The sequence below is a fragment of the Haliaeetus albicilla genome, chromosome 6, assembly GCF_947461875.1.
Source record: "Haliaeetus albicilla chromosome 6, bHalAlb1.1, whole genome shotgun sequence".
NCBI classification, from domain to species: Eukaryota; Metazoa; Chordata; class Aves; order Accipitriformes; family Accipitridae; genus Haliaeetus; species Haliaeetus albicilla.
Genome location: NC_091488.1, coordinates 12,438,758 through 12,459,324, shown reverse-complemented (window position 1 = coordinate 12,459,324; position 20,567 = coordinate 12,438,758). Strand labels below are relative to the sequence as shown.

At 43.9% G+C, this 20,567-nt stretch overlaps 1 protein-coding gene across 1 annotated transcript in view; it reads left to right on the top strand.

Annotated features, from left to right (window-relative positions):
- The first annotated feature begins 2,279 nt into the window (after window positions 1–2,279).
- The window catches only part of ABCG1 (ATP binding cassette subfamily G member 1), a 55,002-nt gene continuing 36,714 nt past the window's right edge, over window positions 2,280–20,567 (top strand). Inside the window, exons 1-2 of the mRNA XM_069785058.1 lie at window positions 2,280–2,454; window positions 5,490–5,733. Of these exons, the coding sequence (XP_069641159.1) occupies window positions 2,413–2,454; window positions 5,490–5,733 (286 nt within the window). The 5' untranslated portion in view covers window positions 2,280–2,412. The remainder of the gene's footprint in view (window positions 2,455–5,489; window positions 5,734–20,567) is intronic.

Here is a 20,567-nt window from a genome sequence, read left to right as displayed (position 1 = left end):
TGAACTCAGTGTAATGGTCCTCCTTGCACACTGCTGGCCTGTGAACGAGGGGCAGTAAATACAACCTAGCTGGTGATGTGGGCGAGCCTAGGTGGGCAGCGCGGACAGTCCTGCAGCCAACAGGCAGCGCATGCCTTCCTGCCAAGGACTGGTTTGTGAAAGGCACAGTTCAGCCCTTAGTACCGTAAGCTGCTTACAGAGCTAAAACTTTTGTTTGTGCAGCAGATTTCAGTACTGTACATTTAAGTTTCGTTACAGCCTTTATGTTGTTTTCCTTGCTTCTTCCTGAGCCTTTAAGAAGTTAAAACAGAGGATAGTAAGCATCGTGCTGGGTCTGTATCACACATTCACTGAGAGTATCTCTTGCTCTCTCTCTGTATCTTGTTCCACCTCACAGTTAAAATACATGAGGTCTTTCAGCAGTTTGTTTTACCCTGTAAATGCCTTAACCATATACAGCAGTATTTCACGGCCCTTTCCAGGTCCTGTAGGGAGTTAATACAGCCTTTTCAATGTTTCTAAGGGAAAATAAAAGAGGCAAGCTTGAATATATTTTAGGTGCTACAGACACATGCTCCAAATCAAGTTAATTAAAACCCTGGACCCTCACTGAAGAATGCTTCACAATTTCTCTTTATTTCTAATATTAGGAGATAATTGTATTTCAAATTTCTTCTCAAACACAGTTCAAGCCTTCAGAGAGGAGTTCTGGATGGGTCCATCCATGTTTGGTCTGGTATTCCGTAACAGGTAGGCATTTCTTCCTCAATGCATGAGTTACAACTAAATGGTTTTCTGCAACATCTACAGACTGAATCCAAGGTCAAGCCCAGTGAGTCTCCACACGCTATTCCTTGGCAATAGGATGTAGTGGATGGTAAAAGTTTGTATGTTTCCAAGGGGGGTGTCTTCTCTCATGGAAGAGTTATCTACTGAGGGTTATTAGCACATTCAGGAGCGATAACTACGTCAGGAAGTCCTTGAGCTGAAAATGGCTGTAGGCTGGGAGAGTATTAGGGAGATGTCTGATACAAGCCAGCCCTGTCCTTAAGCTCTTCTTTGAGTATCCATCTCCCAGCCACTGCCAGGAGGGAGGGTACTGCAGAAGAGGGGCCCCTGTCTGACCCATCGCAGATGTTCTGTGCTCCCTCCCTGCAGTGCTGTGCCACCTACAGTAAACACCCCTCCGCAGCTCAGCAAGGATAAAATACTTACCTACCTTCCAGGGGCTTTGTGAAGATTACCTCCACGTCTGCACAACGCTGCGTGAGCACCAAGCGTTATGGCAAGCTCCCTGGTGAGAAGATTCCTCACAGATTATGAACTCATGTATGTAATGTTTGGTAGACGCTTTGAATCCAATTCTCAGGCCCCTGGTGTAATTTATCCCCTCTTCCTGCTGCTTCCAGAGGAATAGAGAGGGAGCCTCAGCACACGCCAAAAACAGGCCCAGCGGGTACGTAACTTCAGAGGCACTTCAGATGGTTGGTGGGTCTTCCACTATCTGCCTTCTTGGTGAACTGGCTGGGCAGAGCTTTCTGCCACTGGGTAGTGTGGCTAATGAATCTAACTCAAAACCTAGTCACGGATCAAGATTCAAGTCAGCAGCGCCAACACAAGCCTAACGCACGTGAACACCACCCATTGCACTTCAAGGGCAAGCGTGCGGTTCGGGCCCCCATCTTTGCAGGACCTGCCTGAAATGCAGGTCTTCGATTTGAGGAAAAAAAGAACAAAGACGGAAATTCCGTGACAACCTTCCTCTCTCTCCATTTCTGAACCACAACAGCTTGCTCAGCTTATAAATCAATGGCGTGCGAGTCCCAGGGCCAGAAGAGCCATCTCGTCCTCACGCGGGTGGGACAGCACAAGGCGCAATGAGACGGCGCTTCGATTCCCCGTTTCCTCAGGGAACGCCATCCCGCGCCCCCTCCGGGAGCTCATTAGGAAGCCGGGCCGCGAGCTGTGCCAATTATGAGCGTGGAGGCAAGGCTCGGCAGCCCTCCTCAGTGATGTCCCAGAGAGTGGTCTGTCTGCGGCCCCCAGGCCCCTGGAGAAGCGTCTGCCGGGTGTTTCCATAGAGAGGAAAGGAAACCCGCGGCCACCCGCGGGACGGGCTGCTGCCCACAGCGGGGGTCACGCTGCCCACGCCTCCCCCGGCGGAGTGGCCCCCCGCGGGCTGGGGGCCCTCGGGCTCTTGCCAGCCCTGCGGCGGGGGCCGCGGGGGCGGGCGGGGGCCGTACCTGCCGCGGCGGGCCGGGGCGGAGGCGGCCCCAGCGCGGCTGGAGGCCGTTCCTTCCCTGCCCGCCTGCCTCCCGCAGCCAGTCCGGGCGGAGAGGCGGCACTCGAGGGCTCGGCGCGGCGCCGGCGGAGCGGGAGCCGCCGCCAGCAGCCGGGCGGGCAGCGGGGCACATGGCATGTCTGATGGCGGCTTTCTCCTTGGGCACCGCTTTGGTAAGGCGCGCCCTTGCACCTCCCTGCCTCCCTCCGCGGGGCCGCGGCGAGCGGCGGGCGGGATGGGGCTGCGCGGCCGGGGCGGGCGAGGCGCGGGGCGGTGGGGGACGGAGGGAGGGCTCCGCGGGGCGCCTTCCCGCGCTCCCTGAGGGAAAACCGGGGCCGGTCAGCGGGCCCGGGGCTGCGTCCCGCCGCGGGGTGCCAGGTACGGGGTGCGGGGCAGCCCCCGATCGGCGGCGGGGCGTGCGAGGGGACGGCGGCGCATTGGCGGGGCTTGACCGCTGGTTACCTCCGGGCCGTAGCTAAGACGGGGATTAGCGGCTGCTCCGAGCATGCTCCCTGCGCCGCTGCGCCCCGCCGTTTTTCCAAACAGATTTGCGGATGGACCGTAACCTTTGCATAACACCCGGGGCGAGCGGCACATGGGCGGGAGCGGGGGGGGACACACGCAGAGGCTCGGCGGGGAGGCGGCTGGGGAAGGAGCGGGCAGAGCCTGTGGGACCGTCCTGCCGCTGTGAGCGGGCGGGCGTTTGCTGCCGTGCCCGTTGGGCGCCGAGAAGCGGTCCAGCTCCTTGCGGGGGGATAAAACTGTGTGAGAAATAAAACTGTACGGAACCGAGGAAGATCTGAGAACGTATGCTCTTCATGCCTGTTGGGCAGGGGGGGTTGAAACGGACACCAGTTTGACGTGCGCGGCTGTAGATACGCATCGGTATGTCAGTGGAGAAACGAACGGTCAGTTGGTGTTAGCAGATACACGAAGGGGGTTCAGGTGCGTTTGAGGAGCCGTTACGCGGGGCTCGCGTAAGTCTGTGGCTGTGGTAACCCCGGGCGTTGCCCACCTCTTTGCGAGCGAAGACCATCCCGCCACTGGGAGCCATTTGTGCCGCCCCAGTCTCTCGGGGGAATCCTCGCCCGTAGCAGGGGGTCCCTGCAGGAGGTGGGTTTGGACCCAGGGCTGGCAGGACTCTGTCACCCTCTGCTGAAAACAGGCGTTTGGGTCCACTGCGTGATTGGAACGGTTTGTTTAATGTCTCGGGAACAAAAGTCTCTGGCTTCATACTCGCAGATGATTAAGTAGGCAGAAACACGGACCTTGTCCAGAGGATCTCTTTTTTGTATTGACCTAAACTGGAGAAGCTCCGACTGTCACCTGAATACTCAAGGTGACCTACCTGCTCATTGAGAGTTAGTTTTCGGATATTCCCTCTGACGTGTGAAGGTGCTTAGTGGTTCCTCTGAACCAAACAGCTTATGAGTGCCACAGAAAACACTGAGAAAAGAATATTGTTAACTCATCTTCTCTTATATTTTAGGGAGGAGGGAGGTTCCACTACTTTAATTGTTCAGTTCTAAGATGTTTCACATTACTTTTATTATGTTCAAATTACATACCATTACAATCAACTATTTAAGAAATTGGGAGTAAGTGTTACTGGATACCTGACCTCTGAGTAAGTTGAGAGCACAATTAAAATCTTTTTCGTGAGAAAATGTGGCAAGCAGAGCTGATTTTTATGTCTAGAATTGGGGCATATGCATGAAGAATGTGAAGACGCTAGCTATATAGTGGTTATATAGGATGATTTTTTAAAATATTTTTCATCAGTGGTTATGTAGGGCTGTTTTTTTAATGTTTTTCATCAACACTCATGACAAGTGACCAATCTGAGGAGCACTGCTTTTACAACATAAATGGGAAGACCAGTAACCGTGACAGAAAGGATGAAAATGGCACAGTGAAAAGGATGCAGTGTGACTTCTTAGTTATATTGGAGGACAAGTAGGGGGAGACACTGGCATGACCTGTAGCTCTCTGTTTGGGGGTGTTCAACACTGATGCCTTGAAAAATAGTGCAGCACGTACACCTTCCAAGAGATACCTTTGGGGGCATGTAGATTGTTGGGTAGATGGGGCAGCACATAAGCCAGCTACAGAAGTCTTTTCCAATACAGATCTACATTAAAAGTACTGATTTTTCTAATAGACAACTTTGCAGATGTTGGGCCCTGCTTATGACATACTCCAAACAACAGATTACAATGAACAGCCTCTGAACTGTTTAAAATTCTGTTTAGCTGAAGAAAATTCATGACTGTTTTACTTTTGGCCTTACACACAGCCTGTTGATATCAGTACAAGGTGCTCATGCAGGTAAAAGGAATGGAAAAAGTTCAGATTTTGTGTACATAATGAAAAAGAAGAGAAGGGCAGGTAGCAGGCCATTGTCATGGTCAGGAGAGGAGGGGGAAGAGATTCAGTCCAAATATTGCCAAGTGGAATTGCACTGAGTGCTACGACTGGCAAAGCGTAGTAAGAGGTATGGCTGTAAGCATAAAGCATTGACCTTACAGTGTCAATGGTGCAGTACTGGAGCTGGGTTTAATATGTTTATGTAGCTGATAAGATTTCCATTAGGGATCACTGCCAAGCAAGGAAAGTGTGCAAGGAATTTGGGTGGAAAGCGCTGTGATTTCCTAACAGACCTCTAGGAAAGAAGTTGTACTGTTCCAGGTTGCAGAGTCCCCAGAACTATCAGTGCGGCAGCAACTAAAGCACAAACTAGTACATTTTAAAATTCACAGAAATATAACTTGTGCAGTTTCACGTTTACGGAGTATATGCTGATCCAAAGGAATAAGAGCTAAGTGGAATCAGAGTAGCTAGAACCAAATTCTTTGAGTGCATGAGAAACCAAATACAATGGGGACTGAACTTATAAATTTATTAATCTGGTGCAAGAGCTACTCTGTTCTGAAGATACTAGTTTGCTGTGTATATACCCTTTGAGGGGAAACTGGTGCTAAATGAACTGTCCTTTGTGTGCTGCAAGTCCAAGAGCTCTTTTACCTCTTCTGTCAAGACACTGGCAGAACAAACAAAAAATCGTTTTATTTTTTTCCCCTTTCAGCACATTACTGTGCTGGATTCTTGTGTTATTTAAATAATAATTTTTCTGATGCAGGAGGTTTTGAAACGTGTTCCTAAACAAAAGTCTGTGAAATTTGTCCATTCTCCAACTTCTTTCCTCTAGAACGGCAGCAATTCTGCTTGTACCATGGCTGAGCCAAAGTCAGTGTGTGTTTCGGTGGATGAAGTGGTCTCAAATGGCACAGATAACCAAGATGTTCGACTGATGAATGGACATTTAAAAAAAGTGGACAATACTCTGACAGAAGCTCATCGTTTCTCCTACCTACCCCGCAGACCAGCTGTGAATATTGAGTTTAAAGAACTGTCATACTCTATCCAAGAAGGGCCGTGGTGGAGGAAGAAAGGTAAGGAAATCTTAATGTTTTGGCTAGCATACAAACGTTATTGCCCATGTGGGTAGTCATGACAGGTGGAAAGAGTCTGTTGCGGATGGCGAAGCAAAGCGAGTAAAAGGAGTGGGTTTTCACAGCTGCTTTTTATTTGGCTTCTTGATAGACCCACTGCCACCCAGCCGACACTGGGGAACTTTCCCAGAGCCTGATGCAGTGGGGTGTATGGCCCCTTGCACAGCAAGAAACTGTAGATACAGTAGTTCATACAACTGCTTATTTTTGCCTCCCAATTCTAAAGTATCTGAAGTAAATATAGTATTGCTGTGCTGCCAAATATCTGTCCTATGATCTTGCATGTCTACAATTTATTGTTGAGGTTAGTAGAGCATGCAGTAGCTTAAAGGTGGGGGGGGGGAAGAAGATGCTTTTTTTTACTTTTGCGATTGGCTGTTTTCTGAAATGGTTATTTTTTCAGTACTCTTTCAGAACAGCAAGCATCTCAGAATTTCAGAAGGCATTTGGAACCAGGATAAAAATTATTCTCTTAAAATGCTGTGTTTGGAAGTAAATGCTGTGAGCTATAGGAGTGTCAGCCCATCCATGTCTTGGTCTTCTATGGTGGGTCTGTCTAAGCTTACTGTTTCTTTTAACCGATTAAATCACTGGCTACTGCTAGGACTGAATCCTGAGGTTTAGTCAGACCAGAATGCTCTTTTGCTAGCTACTTTGCTAATAATACACAGCAAAGAGTTTACAGCCTACAACACAGGGCACACCAAAATGATACAGATATTGGATGCATCTCAAGGAAGTGAAGTGTTAACCACTTTCCTCTCACAATCCGATTTCACTTATAACTGGCTCTGAGACAATTCTTCTGGTGCTGCTTTACTGATGGGGGTGAAGAGGGCATATTCAGCTCTCTTCTTTATAGGCTTTTGGTCTATTCCAGTTCTGAAAGGTGAGTGTAAGGTGGCTCCGTCCTTTTTCATCTGCTTTGCATTTGTTCCTTTTATACCTTCATCTGCTTTGTGTAGCCATGTGTTTCCTAGAGAGTTTTGGGGTTTTTTGTGTGTGTGTGACTAGTCATCTCTGAAAGGAAAACTAGGTTGTGTGGTAAATTCCTGCTAGCAAAAAAAGTAAGCTCTAAAGAAAATACTGAAATCTTCAGGAGAATTTGTATACTAAATGACATAGTTGCTCTTCCTCAAGGAATTCTCTCTTAGTAAGGTAAATGGGTATGGTTGTGTGCTTTAGTTCTTTTAAGAGATAAGCCCCTGCCAATGCACCACTCACCTGAGCCATACTTGATATCTGCACTTGCTCTGAATCTATAAATGCACTGGCTTAAAGGTTCCACTTGAAATTGTTTCACAAAGTACATTGCTGCTGTCTGGAAATTGTGTCATTGTCACACCACCAAGGCTTTAATAGTCTAAAAATGTGTGGTATGAAAAACACTGGAGCTATGACTATGGAAATGCTACTGTATGTGGACAGCCTGTGCATACAGTTATTCATTTGTTGGAGGATGTGCAGACTTGAGGCTTTAATGGGTTTTTCAACATGAAAACTGTATGTATACAACACCTGCCTTCTTTTAATTATTTATTAAAACTGCATGTAGCCATACTGTCCATCGGAGAACAGCTTGATTTGGCAGCAACTTTTATACATGCAGAATTATTTTTTATCTTACCACAACAAATTCAAACATTGAAGTTTTTTCCCTCAGGAAATGGAACTATGCTGAAGTGTCTCATGTAAGATTTAAAAACTTGAGCTTTCTAACTGGATCTCATTGGCCAGAAATGATTGAGGGGTTCTATACCAAAAGTCTCTGTCCACATTTGCTGACATGCCTGAGTGACTTGGCTTGAACAAAATGGCACATCCTGGCAAAATGGTCAGCTGCTGAAAAGGACCTGTTGAGGTGTATAGCTCTAGGGCATGGCTATGACTGTGTCACTACACTTAGATTTGAAAGAGGAGATTAAACTTTCCTGGCTATCCGTGAGAAGGAGTTAAAATTCTCCCCTCCTCATCTGGTCTTGCACCATATGTCTTTCCTTGGACCACTAAGGACAGCCTTTGAGTGGCTGTGAGGCATGCCAGCAAGTCTTGGCATTCTTCTGCTAGCCGAGGATTTAAAACAGACTTGAAGGTGTACAGTTGATCCCAAGCTGACTATGAGCCAAAGTGTACTCTCACTGCAAGTAAGGTGAACCTTTGGAGGACATGGCCAGATGGAGGCAAGTTGTTACCCTTCTCAACATTGGTGAGAGCACTACTGGAATACTGTATCCAGTTTTGGGCCCTCCAGATCAACAGAGATACTGGGCAGCTGGAAGAGGTCTGTCAGAGGGGTAAAAATTTGGTCAGGGGACCTACGAAGAGACACTGAGGAAGCTGGGCTTGCTTGGTCTAGTGAAAGAGAAGCTGGGGGAAGATATTTTGGCGTACAGCAACCTAGAGGGCAGTTACAAAGGCAGTGGAGCCAAACTCCTGTCAGTAGTGGCAAATGATATATAACAAGAGCCAGTGGCCACATATTGCAGTTTGGGTAGCTCATGGTGGGCATTAGGAAGTATCTGTTCACCAGGAGGTTGGTGCAGCACTGGGACAGGTCACCCAGAGATGGCTTGCTTTCTCCATGCCAGAGGGGTTTAGAAGACTTGGCTGGGCAGAGCCACAGCCTGCTTGATCTGGTGTTGGTGATCATCTTGCTTTGAGAAGAAGGCTGGACTAGGTGGTCTCCAGAGGTCTCTTCCTTCTATGATTAAGTGAATTGCTAGTCAGGTTACAGAAACCTTCTAGAAACAAACTTTCCTCCCAGCCATGTTCCCTACTCCAGGGACTGAGCCAATATATTGGTTTTAATAGAAGAGGTTTTCCTTCAGAGAAGTAGAAAACCAAATTGCCTAGATTGTCTCAAAAGAAGGTAAGGACCAAGCTATCAGATTCCTTGAAATGTTTTAGTGGTTCTGCAAGTAGAATTGTTTGTGTGTAATTTGGAATAACTCTGTTTAAAACTGATGGGCTTGTAGATGACAGCATTTCACGTAAAACTATTCTGAATGCCTTTTACTGGTTTCTCCTCCATAGGAAACTGGGACTTTGCAGTGGGTTTTAATCTGTCTCTGCTCAACAGGAGGGCCATATTGTACCTCCAAACACTGGTGGTTATTGTAGCTCTGTACCCCTTGTGGGTTCCCTGTGCTAAAATGATTTCTCATGCTGTGATGTGAAATGTTTAAATTCACTTTGTTATGAGAAAAGTAGCAGAAAACACACTCCTGAAAGTACAAAAAAAAAAAAGAGGGAATTGTGTCTCAGTTCACATTGTTCTTGGGTGCTGGTCATGGCAATAAGCGATAAGGGATGCTGTTATGAAAATGTGCCTTTTAAATTAATGGTGTTTCTATTCTGAAACAGAGCTTGGAAAAAATTCTGCTATTTCTACATCATTCTCCATGACTATAATGAATTAGTTAAAACTTTCATGAGTGTTGGATCACAGAAGGAGAAATATAGTTTCCTTGCAAAGACAATTTGTGCCAGCCTGTTGGGAGAGGAATTCAGCTAAAGAGCAACAACAAAGAAATGTACTCTGCTCAGTAAAAATGGTATTGCAAAGTAGTGTTAAGGTTAGGCTCTAAACTAACAAAAGAAGGAATAATTAGTAATGCTGCCATTGTGTTCTGTACTTAGCTTTATTGTTCAGACAATGAAACTCATGGTATGTAACATCATTTACTTTTTATTAAAAGCACAAAGAAATGTGAATTTGCATTGCTTGTCAACAGAAAAGAAGCTAAATAAGCCATAGTAGAGTCCAAATTAGAATTTTTCATTGATTTGCGTCTTAGCCTTAAAGTGCCTAATTTATCTATTAAATCTCATTTTCTCTTTAAAAATGAGGAAGGGCATTTTCATTCTCAGATTTGTATGATAAATGCTGCTCTACTCATTTTAATGACGTTTTATCAGATTCATAGCAAAGATTGGTATGACTCTGGACCTGATTCATGGTGTAATTCCTCTTGAAGTCAGTGGTATTAACAGGGGAGGAATCTGGCAGGTGAGTCCTTGATCAAAGCACCTGTATCTGACCCATTCCCTTCAGCAGGAGTTCTTACCTATATGGGAATTTGTAAAAGGTTACTGAGGTAAAAGTTTCAGAAGGTCTCGTATGCCTTCGGCGTTTTCCCTATAAAGCTTTTAGGGAGTTAGTCAACTGATAGAATCAACTGTTTCTTAGTTTTGAAGGAAAGAGATTGATAAGTGACTTGATCCAGATCACGTGAGATTAAGGATCTTCCAGAACTGAAAATGTGTCTCAGTCTTTGAATCCAGCCTATCTTCAAGTATGTCCCAGGGGTCTCCTGCAGGTCAGCAAGGTTCAAGATTTGCTTAAGAAAGCTGCAGGACTCCTGGAGTAGAGACACTGTGTTGTAAGATTAAGATGAACTGGCAAAGGCAGAAGAAGGAAACAACATCACCCAGAGAAATAATAGGGCCACTTAGTCCAAGAATGCCTTCTCCTTTCATTTAGGACAAGGAGCCAGCTGGCTTGGAGGGGAAGAGAAAGAGGAGAGTCCTACATTAGGTCCAGTGCGGGCTCCTTAAATGTGGAAAGCAAGATTTGCAGAGCTTCAGAACAGAATGTGACCAGAGTTTCACTGTCTTGTCACAAAGTCATTTATCTGAGGGTTGAGAAAGAGATCTGAAAGTGGATCTTACCTTGGCTTCTGAACTGTTTGTTTAAACTGCAGTTTGAAATGCAAACCACAGAGACATATTGGTTTTACCAGTTTATAGAAAAATTATAGATGTATAGGTTTTAATACTAGGACTGCCTGAAAACTGTTTGCAAGAGGATTTTGGAGAAAAGTTAGTGCCTTGGGTTACTGCCATTTTTGCTAAAAGCGCCATAAAGTAATCTGAAGAGAATGAGTGGTTTGGGGATAAAATTATGGACAGTCCCACATGTGAAGAGGGCATGAAAAGTACTTCGGAGCCTTCTGTCTTGGTCAGATTCATTCAGCTTTACTTTGAAAAGGTGCTTGCATTCTATATACCCACCAAAGGACATTTGTTCTATTGTTTCTAGGTGGTTTTGTTATGATGTAGGATGGAAATGGAAATACTGTTCCTACATAGCTTGAGAGCATCCAGGAAGATACTGGCTTCCAAAACTCCACAACAACTCAGGGATTGCTTTTTTTTCCTCATACTTGTCAGTATTCATGGTTAATTAGGCAGCATTTTAGTTGGAAATTTCTCTGTTGTTATTTTTAGGACTGTAATGACTCATTTGTGCTGCGTTTGAGTGTAAGTTCTGGTAGGATTTGGTCTTTAGTAACCTCTGAGAGAACGGGCTCCAGCCGGTCAAAATGTGGCTGGGTATTTTTACAGAGTGGTTTAGTAGCAATACAGAAATTCATGCTCAGCAGAAAATGTGGTATTTCTGTTATTTTCAGTTTGTTCTAATGGCTCAGACTGTGTGGAAACAATCAGCCAGAGAGGTGCTGTCTTTTCTCACAACATTGTTGCTTCACGGCTTTGAGATTCAGCACATCAAACGGCAGGAGTGGAAGGAGAGAAGGACCGTGCTTATTCTGGATGGCTCTGTTGTGTCCGATGGGGAAACAGGGGGTCTTTGGCAGGTTGCTTGATATTCATGAAACGTGAAAAGTGGCCGTGACAGTCCGAGATAGTGTCATCAGAACAGCTAGATGCCTACATTTCAGCTAGGAGGTCTGTATATTATGTTAATACTGATCTCTGCGTAAGATGGAAACATAACCCGCTGTCAGGTCGTCAGCAGAGATTTAAACAGGCTGGGTTTTGCTGATTTGCTTTGGTGCTCTGTTACAAATTAGTTCTGGTACGTGCGCTTGGACAGACCTGTTCCTTTTTATTTAGCTAGGCTTTTTTTGCTGCTTCCTCTCTGTGACTTCAAAGATTTCACACACACCCCCCCTCCGGAGATATCTGAAGACCCAAATGAAAAAGGGCAGGGGGGGTGAGGAGGGGAGGATTTGCCCTAAATTATTTCCTAATCCTTGCTGGAGAAGAGGAAAAAAAAAAAAAAAAGACTGTCCCCATCCCCAGCAGGTGCACTGCGGTAGAGGTGCCGCATGCACGGTCTGGGTCTCGCCCGGCGCGGTTACTGGCGGGCAATGCACTGCAGTAACCCGGCGGTGATGCTCTCGCCCGCCGCCCGGGCCCTGGTTGGCTGCTCCAGGCGCTGTTGCTAAGATGGAAGGAAAAGATGCAGAACAGTAAAGAGCAAAACCCACTTTGCGAGAGAGGGTTTGGGTGTTTGGGGTTTTTTGGTTTTTTTTTTTCCTTTCTCTGACAGATGGGTGGTATTGTTTTCGTCCATTTTTGCCTGCTTTGTCTGAGAGCGTGTTTTCATCTTGGAGAGCGGGATGTATGCAAATTAAGATCCATATGTGAGAAAGAATAAACAAGCTGGTTGAAATGAACTACGATGCTAGTAAAAAGCTGTTTAAGCAAATATTTTGTGGATTCTTTTTCAGTGACTTAAAATGTTAGCGAAATTAATGAAAATGAAACATGATTTTTAGCAGAGGATTTCTAAATGCATGTTTCAACCTTGATAAAATCTGTGCAGTTTTTCTTTTAACACTTAAGCTGTCTCAGGATGGTAAAAATATACTGAGTAGTCACTGTTACAGGAATAGTTCACAGCGTTCTATTAAGTGCTATATAACTCTTCCTAGCGTCCTCTTGCATGAGTTGTATAAACCAGAGGTTATTGGAGACAAGCCTTGGTCAGCCCCTTTGTCTGATCCTTCTACTGTTTCCCAGCTGAGTATGACCTTACTTCAGCATTACTTATTTTGCTCCATGCGGAACCCATTGTTATTGTGGGTTTGTTTGGGTTTTTTTTATGCGGAGCTTTGTTTGGAAATGCGTCTGAGTTTGACTCACTGAGTTTTGGTCACTGAGTCTTTGTGTGAGTAGAAAATCTTTTTCTTCTTTCTCTTTGCCGTATTGTTTATTAAAACTAAACATTACAATGACCTGACTGTTTTTCATTCTAGCTAATGTTTTAATACAGTAAATTTTATTAGTTACTGTTGTGAAAACTTGTGGCTGAGAAAGGAAGTTTTAGAGAGATACCAATTAAAACTTTTCAGAATTTACATGCCAGGGACGTGGTGATGGCAGTGGTGATGATGAGTTGTTGGGAGTTTGAGCTATGGTCTCCGCTGTTTCCATCTCACAGTAAGCATGTCTTGGGGGCTGGTTGTAACTCACCCTGATAGCCCTCCACTACAACTTTCTGTACACTGAGTGGGATTTGATGAAATGCTTTGCTGTCCTCTGCCTATATGCAGTCATGTCTTGCTCAAGGTGTTGAGGAGATAGAAACAGCATGCACCATCATATGGGTGTACTTTTTTCACATTTCAAGGTAGAATTTGGTCCATAGTCTGAAGATAATTCTGAAGTCTGAAGGAAGATGAAGCAAGAGTCATTTTGCAATTTAATGTTTCAGCCATCAGATGGTTGATCAGGGTTCTCCATAACCTCAGTAAAAGGAAAGGGAAATCACAAAAGTAACCAAGAATAGAAGATGGCTCAAGAGTAAAAATGCTGTTGGAGTCCATTTTTGCTGGTGTATTTACATGCCATTTTGGAAAGTGCCTTCTGGAAGCCCATGGGCTCTAAACTTACCTGATTACTAAGGCAGCTCTTTAGTTGTTAGGGGATTTAATATCTCAGAGTTCAGCTCTGTATTCTCTAAGAAATTAATTACTTCACGCTTCCCTGCAGCATTGTTCTTGTAGGTAAACTGGCTGGCTTTAGGAAGACAAGAGTTCAGGGAACATGATACTACTCAAAATGTGGCAGACCCTCACAAGGAATACTCAACTGCATTATAATTTAGAACTGTACCTGTTAAACTGGTGGCTACTTTTGTCCTCTATTAGAAAACAGTGTTTGGTCTTACTATTAAAAAGAACATCTCAAGACTTAGTCCAAACAATACGCAAGGAGAATCCCAGCAAAATTTACATGATAGTTTAGCACATGGGAATGAACTGATTTGGATTTAAAATTAAAGCATTGCAAACTGAAGGGTGGGTGTTCGGTCTCAAGACGAAAGTCCCTGAGGCAAAACCTAAATGCATTAGCCAAAAAGGCCATGCATTATCCCCAGAACCTCTGTGACTTGCAATACTCTTGAGGTGTGTAAGGATATATGTCTAACATAAGACTGAGTTTTTGACAAAAATAAGCTGGGAGTTTAGGTCAGCTTGCCATTATATGAAGTCAGAGAAGGCCCACCTGGCCTGGTGTCCCTTCTCTGACAGCAGGTAGAGCTGAATGCTTGGGGAAGAGTTCAAGTGCAGGCAAGTGTGTAGTAGTGTTTCTTTGTGTTCTCGCAGCTTGCAGCTCAGGTTTCCTGAACTAGGTGTAGTATCTTTGTGTTTACTAGCTCTCGATAGATTTTTCTTTTGTAAAATCATTCACTTGCTCTCTGATCCTAAGCGGGCTTTTGGTGTCCGTGCTGTCACCTCACTATTTGCATCCTTTTTCAAACCATGCAGGAGGAGGATGAACAGCACATAGCCAAATAAAGATTCCCTGAGACTCAGGGGTAAGCTTTCATCATTGATTGACCACTGACTTCTACGCTTTTGTTTCCTGTTGCTTTATCTGCTTTCTCATTTATTTGAGAACTGGCCATCTACCTTCTTGTCAGATTCATTTATTTAAGAACTTTAATGAAAGACCTTGCTGAAACATGACATCCATGTAAGATGACAAAATGGCCCTCTTTTTTTAGGTATTACTTCCAAAAGACATCACATGCATTTTATATTACCAAATCTTATATCAGAGACTTCTGCACAAGATCTGTCTTTTTTCTGTATGAAAGGCATTGGGACAGTAAGAAGCTGAGATGTTAGTGGTTCAGATTGGCTGCCTACTGTGCCAGCTTTGAACCTAGAAGCTAGCAATTTTTAACACCATTGGTACAGAGGACACCAAAACCACCAGCCCTTACTTAGACTGTGGAAAATTTAGTTCTCTAGTATGAGGATAATTTACAAGCACAGCTTTAGTGCCTAGCACTGACAGAGTCCTCCTCATCAAGCCCAGGACCAAGCTGTAGGAGGCATCTTCTTCTTGATATCAAAGCCTATGGTAATTAGGAAATTGAAAGACTGAGGATCCCCAAATCCATCCAAATGTAGTCACTTTTTCACAAACTTTCAAATGCATGGAAAGTAGTTATGGTATAATAAAAGATGTATGGAAGAATTACTGCCCTTTTCAACCAATTCTTTGACTTATTCATCCCCAAAACAACATATTAAGTATGGTGGAAAAGAGTCACAGCACATACATAGAGGACCAAGCAATTTTGGTTGTTTTGAGTAACTATTTGAATCTCAATAGCTTGCTACAAGTAGATGTTCTTTTGTATTTCATTTGTTCCTGAAATAATTATCAGGAAGCCTGTTGAAATATCCCATTGGTGATGATTCAGATATTTGAAAATGGCTCCTTTGTGAATTATGTGCCTTAGCGCAGATGTTTGAGTTTAATTTGGCCTTTGGATACTTCATCTCTTAGAAAAGATTTTAGAATGAATATTTGACACAGAATGTAAGTGGTAGTATAAAATACAGAAGGACTAGTGCTGTGTAAGTGTCTCTGGAATGAGGACAAAATAATTCTGTCTAGGAAATGGTGTGGCTGGAGATGCATGCTGCTATATGTCTTGAGTCACCCTGCGGGAACCTTTGTAACTGCGTTTCCCGATTGGACTTCCTTGTCGCTGTTAAGCTAGTATTCTCATTTACAGTTCATTTAGACTTTGCTGATTTCAGGGGGAGAAACAGATGCACTCTGAAGACTTAATTCTCTTCAGAGAGGATAGGGATGAAGCCGTCCAAATTCTTATCAGAAGTATGTGGAATTACATAATAGTTAAACTGAGTTAACCACTTGTTTGTTTGTTCACTTTTTGTTATGTATCTGTTCCAAAGAAAAATAAATGGCAGAGACCTTGGCATTACAAGATAATTTACCATCTGCCTCTCGTTTAGTATCTACAGCCTACATCTTTTGTGTAAGAATCATATTTCTTTCTGCTTTGCATGTTTAGAATAATAACAAATGTTATTTATAATTGCAGTACATCTACAGGATAGAGGAGAAGGTGGAACATGCAATGGTCAGGTTCCAGGGTAAATGAGAATGAAACCTCTGCTCTGTCTCTTGCGGAGGGTAGGCTTTTATGCCAGACAAGAGAAGAAAGGAATTTCAAATGAAGTGATGCACCTAGTTAATATGAAATTTGAAGAAAAAAAAGTCGGAAGGTTTTAATATGCTTGTTAAGCAGCGGAGTTAAATTCTGCCCTGTTGCATCTGTTTTGTGCTTGTGGAAGCAGACAAATGGATGAGGTTGCACTGACAGAGCATGGCTAGTATAATTTTTTTAGTCATGATCCAGCTATTACCTCAAGTGGTTCAGAAATTAAACACTCTCATAGCACCAGCATGACAGGGCTAGAATTGGTAAATGAGTACACAATTAAGGGGATTGAAGGTAAATATTTGCTATTAGAGGAAGGGCAGTTATTTTTTCTGGGTCAAAAAGCCACAAACTTCAGCCAGCTTATTGAATATGAATATTGAGGCCTGACCATCTAAAATAACTATTTGAGGCTCATAAAGCTGAAGCCTGTGCATGGCTGTCTGGGACTGAGTTCCTTTTCCTTCTCCACTCAGAGAGGTGAAGGTCATATGCTGCCACCAGAGAAATGTGAGTATCAGAAAGACAAGGACAAATGTGGAGGGGTCCATCTCTGCACAGTCAGCCATGAAAAATTACTCTCTTGGGTTTTGGTTTCGATTTTGACCCTGAGTCTTGGAGAATTAATTGAAGGAGAATTTGCCCCAGAGGAGCAAATTGACAGTAAATAAATATTAAGTGTGCAAATGCTGGATCAGAGACCTTTCTGAAAACCAGTTGGGTCAGATCTGTTTTGTAATCAGAACTGTGAGTTCCTCACAAGAAGTTTGCAGGAGTTTTTAATTGTGGTGACTGTAAAACAAGACCGTTGGCAGTAGCCAAATTTGTTGGAGCTTCAGGACCCGAGGGGATTCCTCCTGCTGCAGCCCAATTGGTATGTAGCAGCCTCAGTTCTGTATTTATGGGTCCATTTAGTAACAAGGCAGGGCATGTATTCCCAAGAGGGAGATGCACACGTCTATATATGCAGTACACTCAGCCAGCCATACAGACCAGCACAAGGACAAAAGTGCCTTTACAGCACCCACCTAAACACAGACGGCACTTGTGCAGACCTCACCTACGCTGATGGCTCACTGCTGTTCCTCCTCGCTGGCTCCTTGTGGGTTTTACAAGCACGCAAGGCAGGTCTCTCCACCCATGGGTTTTGGACACTCTGTCAATCCAGTCCCTGGCCCAGAATCTGGTCTCCTCTGTTTGTTGGTACCTGGACCTACAAGCCCTGAGGTCTGCAACCTCCCACTCCAGCGGCTGACACACAAACTTCTGCTACTTGCTGGTGAGTCCATCGTGATATTTGCTAGTGTTCATGCACACTGGCTCACAGTAGAGAGTGTATTCACACAGTAGATAGTTGGAAATAGTGTTTAGCAGGAGTACAGGTTGGACTGCAGTGATCAGGGACAGGGCTTGGTCAGACAGGTGTACTGGCCAGCTGCCTGTTCACATGCGTCTGGCCCCTTTAATCCCTTTTTCCATATATTTTCTTACACTTGTTCCTCCTCAGTCTGATCCGTCCCTTTCCCTGCCTTTGGTAATTCCCCTAAACATCCTGTGATAAGTATTTCTCACCCTCAGTAATTCCCATAGCCACCCCATGCTGGTTTTACACCATCCCAAACTTCTGTTCCCCCTGCATGACATGGTAAGTCCTATTCCCCAGCAGGCCATTGCCCCCTCTCGCTTGCATGGCGTTCCAGGGAGAGAGTTTCCTTGTTGACGCATCTTGGTGGGCTTTCCTCCAGGAACAGTGGTCCTGTCCTTTTCCTTTGAGCATCTTCAGAGTGGCCGATTGCAGGGGCTGCATTTGCACTGGGTAGTTAGTAGGGCTGGTCCTCTGAGCCTTGACTCGGTCCCTGTGCTCAGTGTGACTGGCCTTTTATCACGTAACTGAGCAAAGACCATTTTTTAGACCTTCTTGGCTGCTTTGGTTTTTTCTAAGCTTTCTATTTAAAAATAAATGAAATCATGTGGCTGGCCAGTCACTTGTTTAAGCCCATGGGACGTTTCCTTGTGATGTAGATCATCATTGAAGTGGAACTCACACCGGCACGTGTTTACCCTCACATGTGAAAGTTTCAGGAGAGTTGTGAGTAACTGCAAATAGGGAATCGAGTTGCTGCCACCTGTGATTATAATAAATCAGGTTATTCTATCTGAAAGGCTGAGTTATAACTGTATGTGCGAGCTGCTATATCAAAAACAGTCAGAGGAGCTTGACAGACATTCATGAAGAAGGTTGACTGTTTGATTTCTTGTCCAGGAGAAGGACAATGTACACCTCAAGGAGAAATACCTGAAGTAGTCACAAGTCCATGAACTCTGGGATTACTTAAGACTAGGTGTTCATAGAGAATGATTGTGTCTTGTCCAGTAATAGTATGACAACTGGGAACACCAAAAGAAAGATGAAACTTTTACTCTTTAGCTTTCAAACAGAACTATTAGCATCAGTCTCCTGAATCCCATATCCTCTAAATATGCCATGTACACATTATAAAACCAACCAAATAAATCAAAATAAAGCAGGCCTTTCCATACAGGGCACGGCTGTGGCATTTTAACACTCAGCATTTGGTTCGTATTGACAGGCAGTAAAAATAAACTCCCCAAGCAAAGTGAGTTGGGGCAAAAAGTGACACATTCTGCAATAAATAAAACTAACTTGGAAGCCAAGCCAACCTACAACTCATCTCAGATGTTCATACTATATAGCTTTAAAAGTACAGGGCCAAATGAACCTTGAAATCACCACAATGGCATAATGGATGTAGTTTACCGGAGGAACAGGTTATTGACAGTCTGCCAGGAGTGTTGTCTTAAGATAGAACATTTTGGACCACATTCATCCCTGATAGAAATTAACTGAAATGAATAAAGCTTGCTGAAAGAAGAGTATGGCGTAATACCTAAGACACTTTTTCACTCATTAGTATGGTTTACTGCTAAAACTGCATTCTAAAAAATACAGAAGCTAATGCAGTTCATGTGAAATGTCAGTGTTGAATGTCAACCAGTAGGCTGTTTGGGCCAAACTAGACTTTTGACTACCAGGGTAATAAAGCAAAGGCCTTCTTTTTCCCACTCCTTCCCATCACCCACAGTTTTAACCTAAGAAAAGTCGTCCTGACTTGGATTCCAACTCCTGTCCAGATAGATACTCAGCATTACAAATGAGAGCGCAAGGCATGTTTATATGGTGGTGGAAGTGTGTCAGCAGACATTATCCAATATAGGCATGTCTCAGAGCATCAGAGGTCTCCCTTTCAGAGTGCAAAGAGTAATGTATTGCTTCTTACCAAGACTTCTAAATTTTCTTTTTAGTAGTCTGTGAGTATATTGTATGTGCATTGTCTTTATATATATAGATAAATACGTTCAATATAATATATATAGATACCTTTAATGTATTTATATAGATATGTGTAAGTATGAGTATATATATATACATATATTATTTCTGTTTTCATATACCTGTGTGTATATATACACTTAGGTATATTTATTTATGTACAAAAACTGGCTGTGTATCACTATAACAAGTATTTTGAAGAGAAAATTTTTATGGAGGTGTGTATTCCTCCTCCTTTGTAGTGACAAGATGATACAATTATAGAAAAGCAGTAACAACCTGATCTTCTTTAAAATGAAAAGCAAAAGAATATCGGTTGCTTAGAAGTAGTTCAAGTCTGTTGCTACTGGATTAACAGCATAAAAAGCTAAAATAGCAGGAAAAATGGCTGTAAGATGGAAGCTGGTTTATCCACCTGAATGGCAGTGGTGTAAAGAATGGTATAAAGAAAAGACAGCATTTTGCTGATGCTTTTCAATAGGGCCTTATTGCATTACATAAATTGAGTAATTTTCTGCTCTTGGTCATTTCTCTCATAATCAGATTGCTTGTGCTTTGTTCTTGTTTTCTTTAGAAGTTGTAAGAAAGAATCGGTTGGAGCTCTCGTGGGTATCAGTGGTGGGTTCAGTTCATACGTGTTTGGGGAATTTTGCCTGTCTATAACTGCCAGCATCATTGTCTGAATTTCCTTCTTTATTAGCTGAGCATTATTGCAACTCGCTTTCCTGTTGGGTATAAAAGAGAGTATGCTTACATGCCAGATAAATGTGTGCTACTTCTGTTTGTTTCAATAGTGGTTTGCTGGTGACAGAAAACTGGAAGGAGTGTGTATCTTGGGGTGCAGGAGGAAAATACCAACATTTTATGTAAACCAATGGGAACATGTGCTTCAATTTGCAAAAGCCACTGAGAGAGTGGTGCAAAGAACGGGGATATGGTAGCGATGTTCTTCTGGCTGATTTTCTTGGGGGCTAGAAATGTCCTTTGACTGCACTGGGGAAGGCAAATAGTACCCAAGATCCGCAGATGGAGGGCACTTCCCAGAAACAGCTCTGCGCACACAGTGGATGTCCATGTTCCCTTGTAGCTGCATTTGCCTTCCCTGAGCACCTCTGATGTGGGGAAGGGAAAGGGCTGGTGAGGATATTGTCTGGTTGCGGTTAGCCTGGAGAGGATCCACACTGT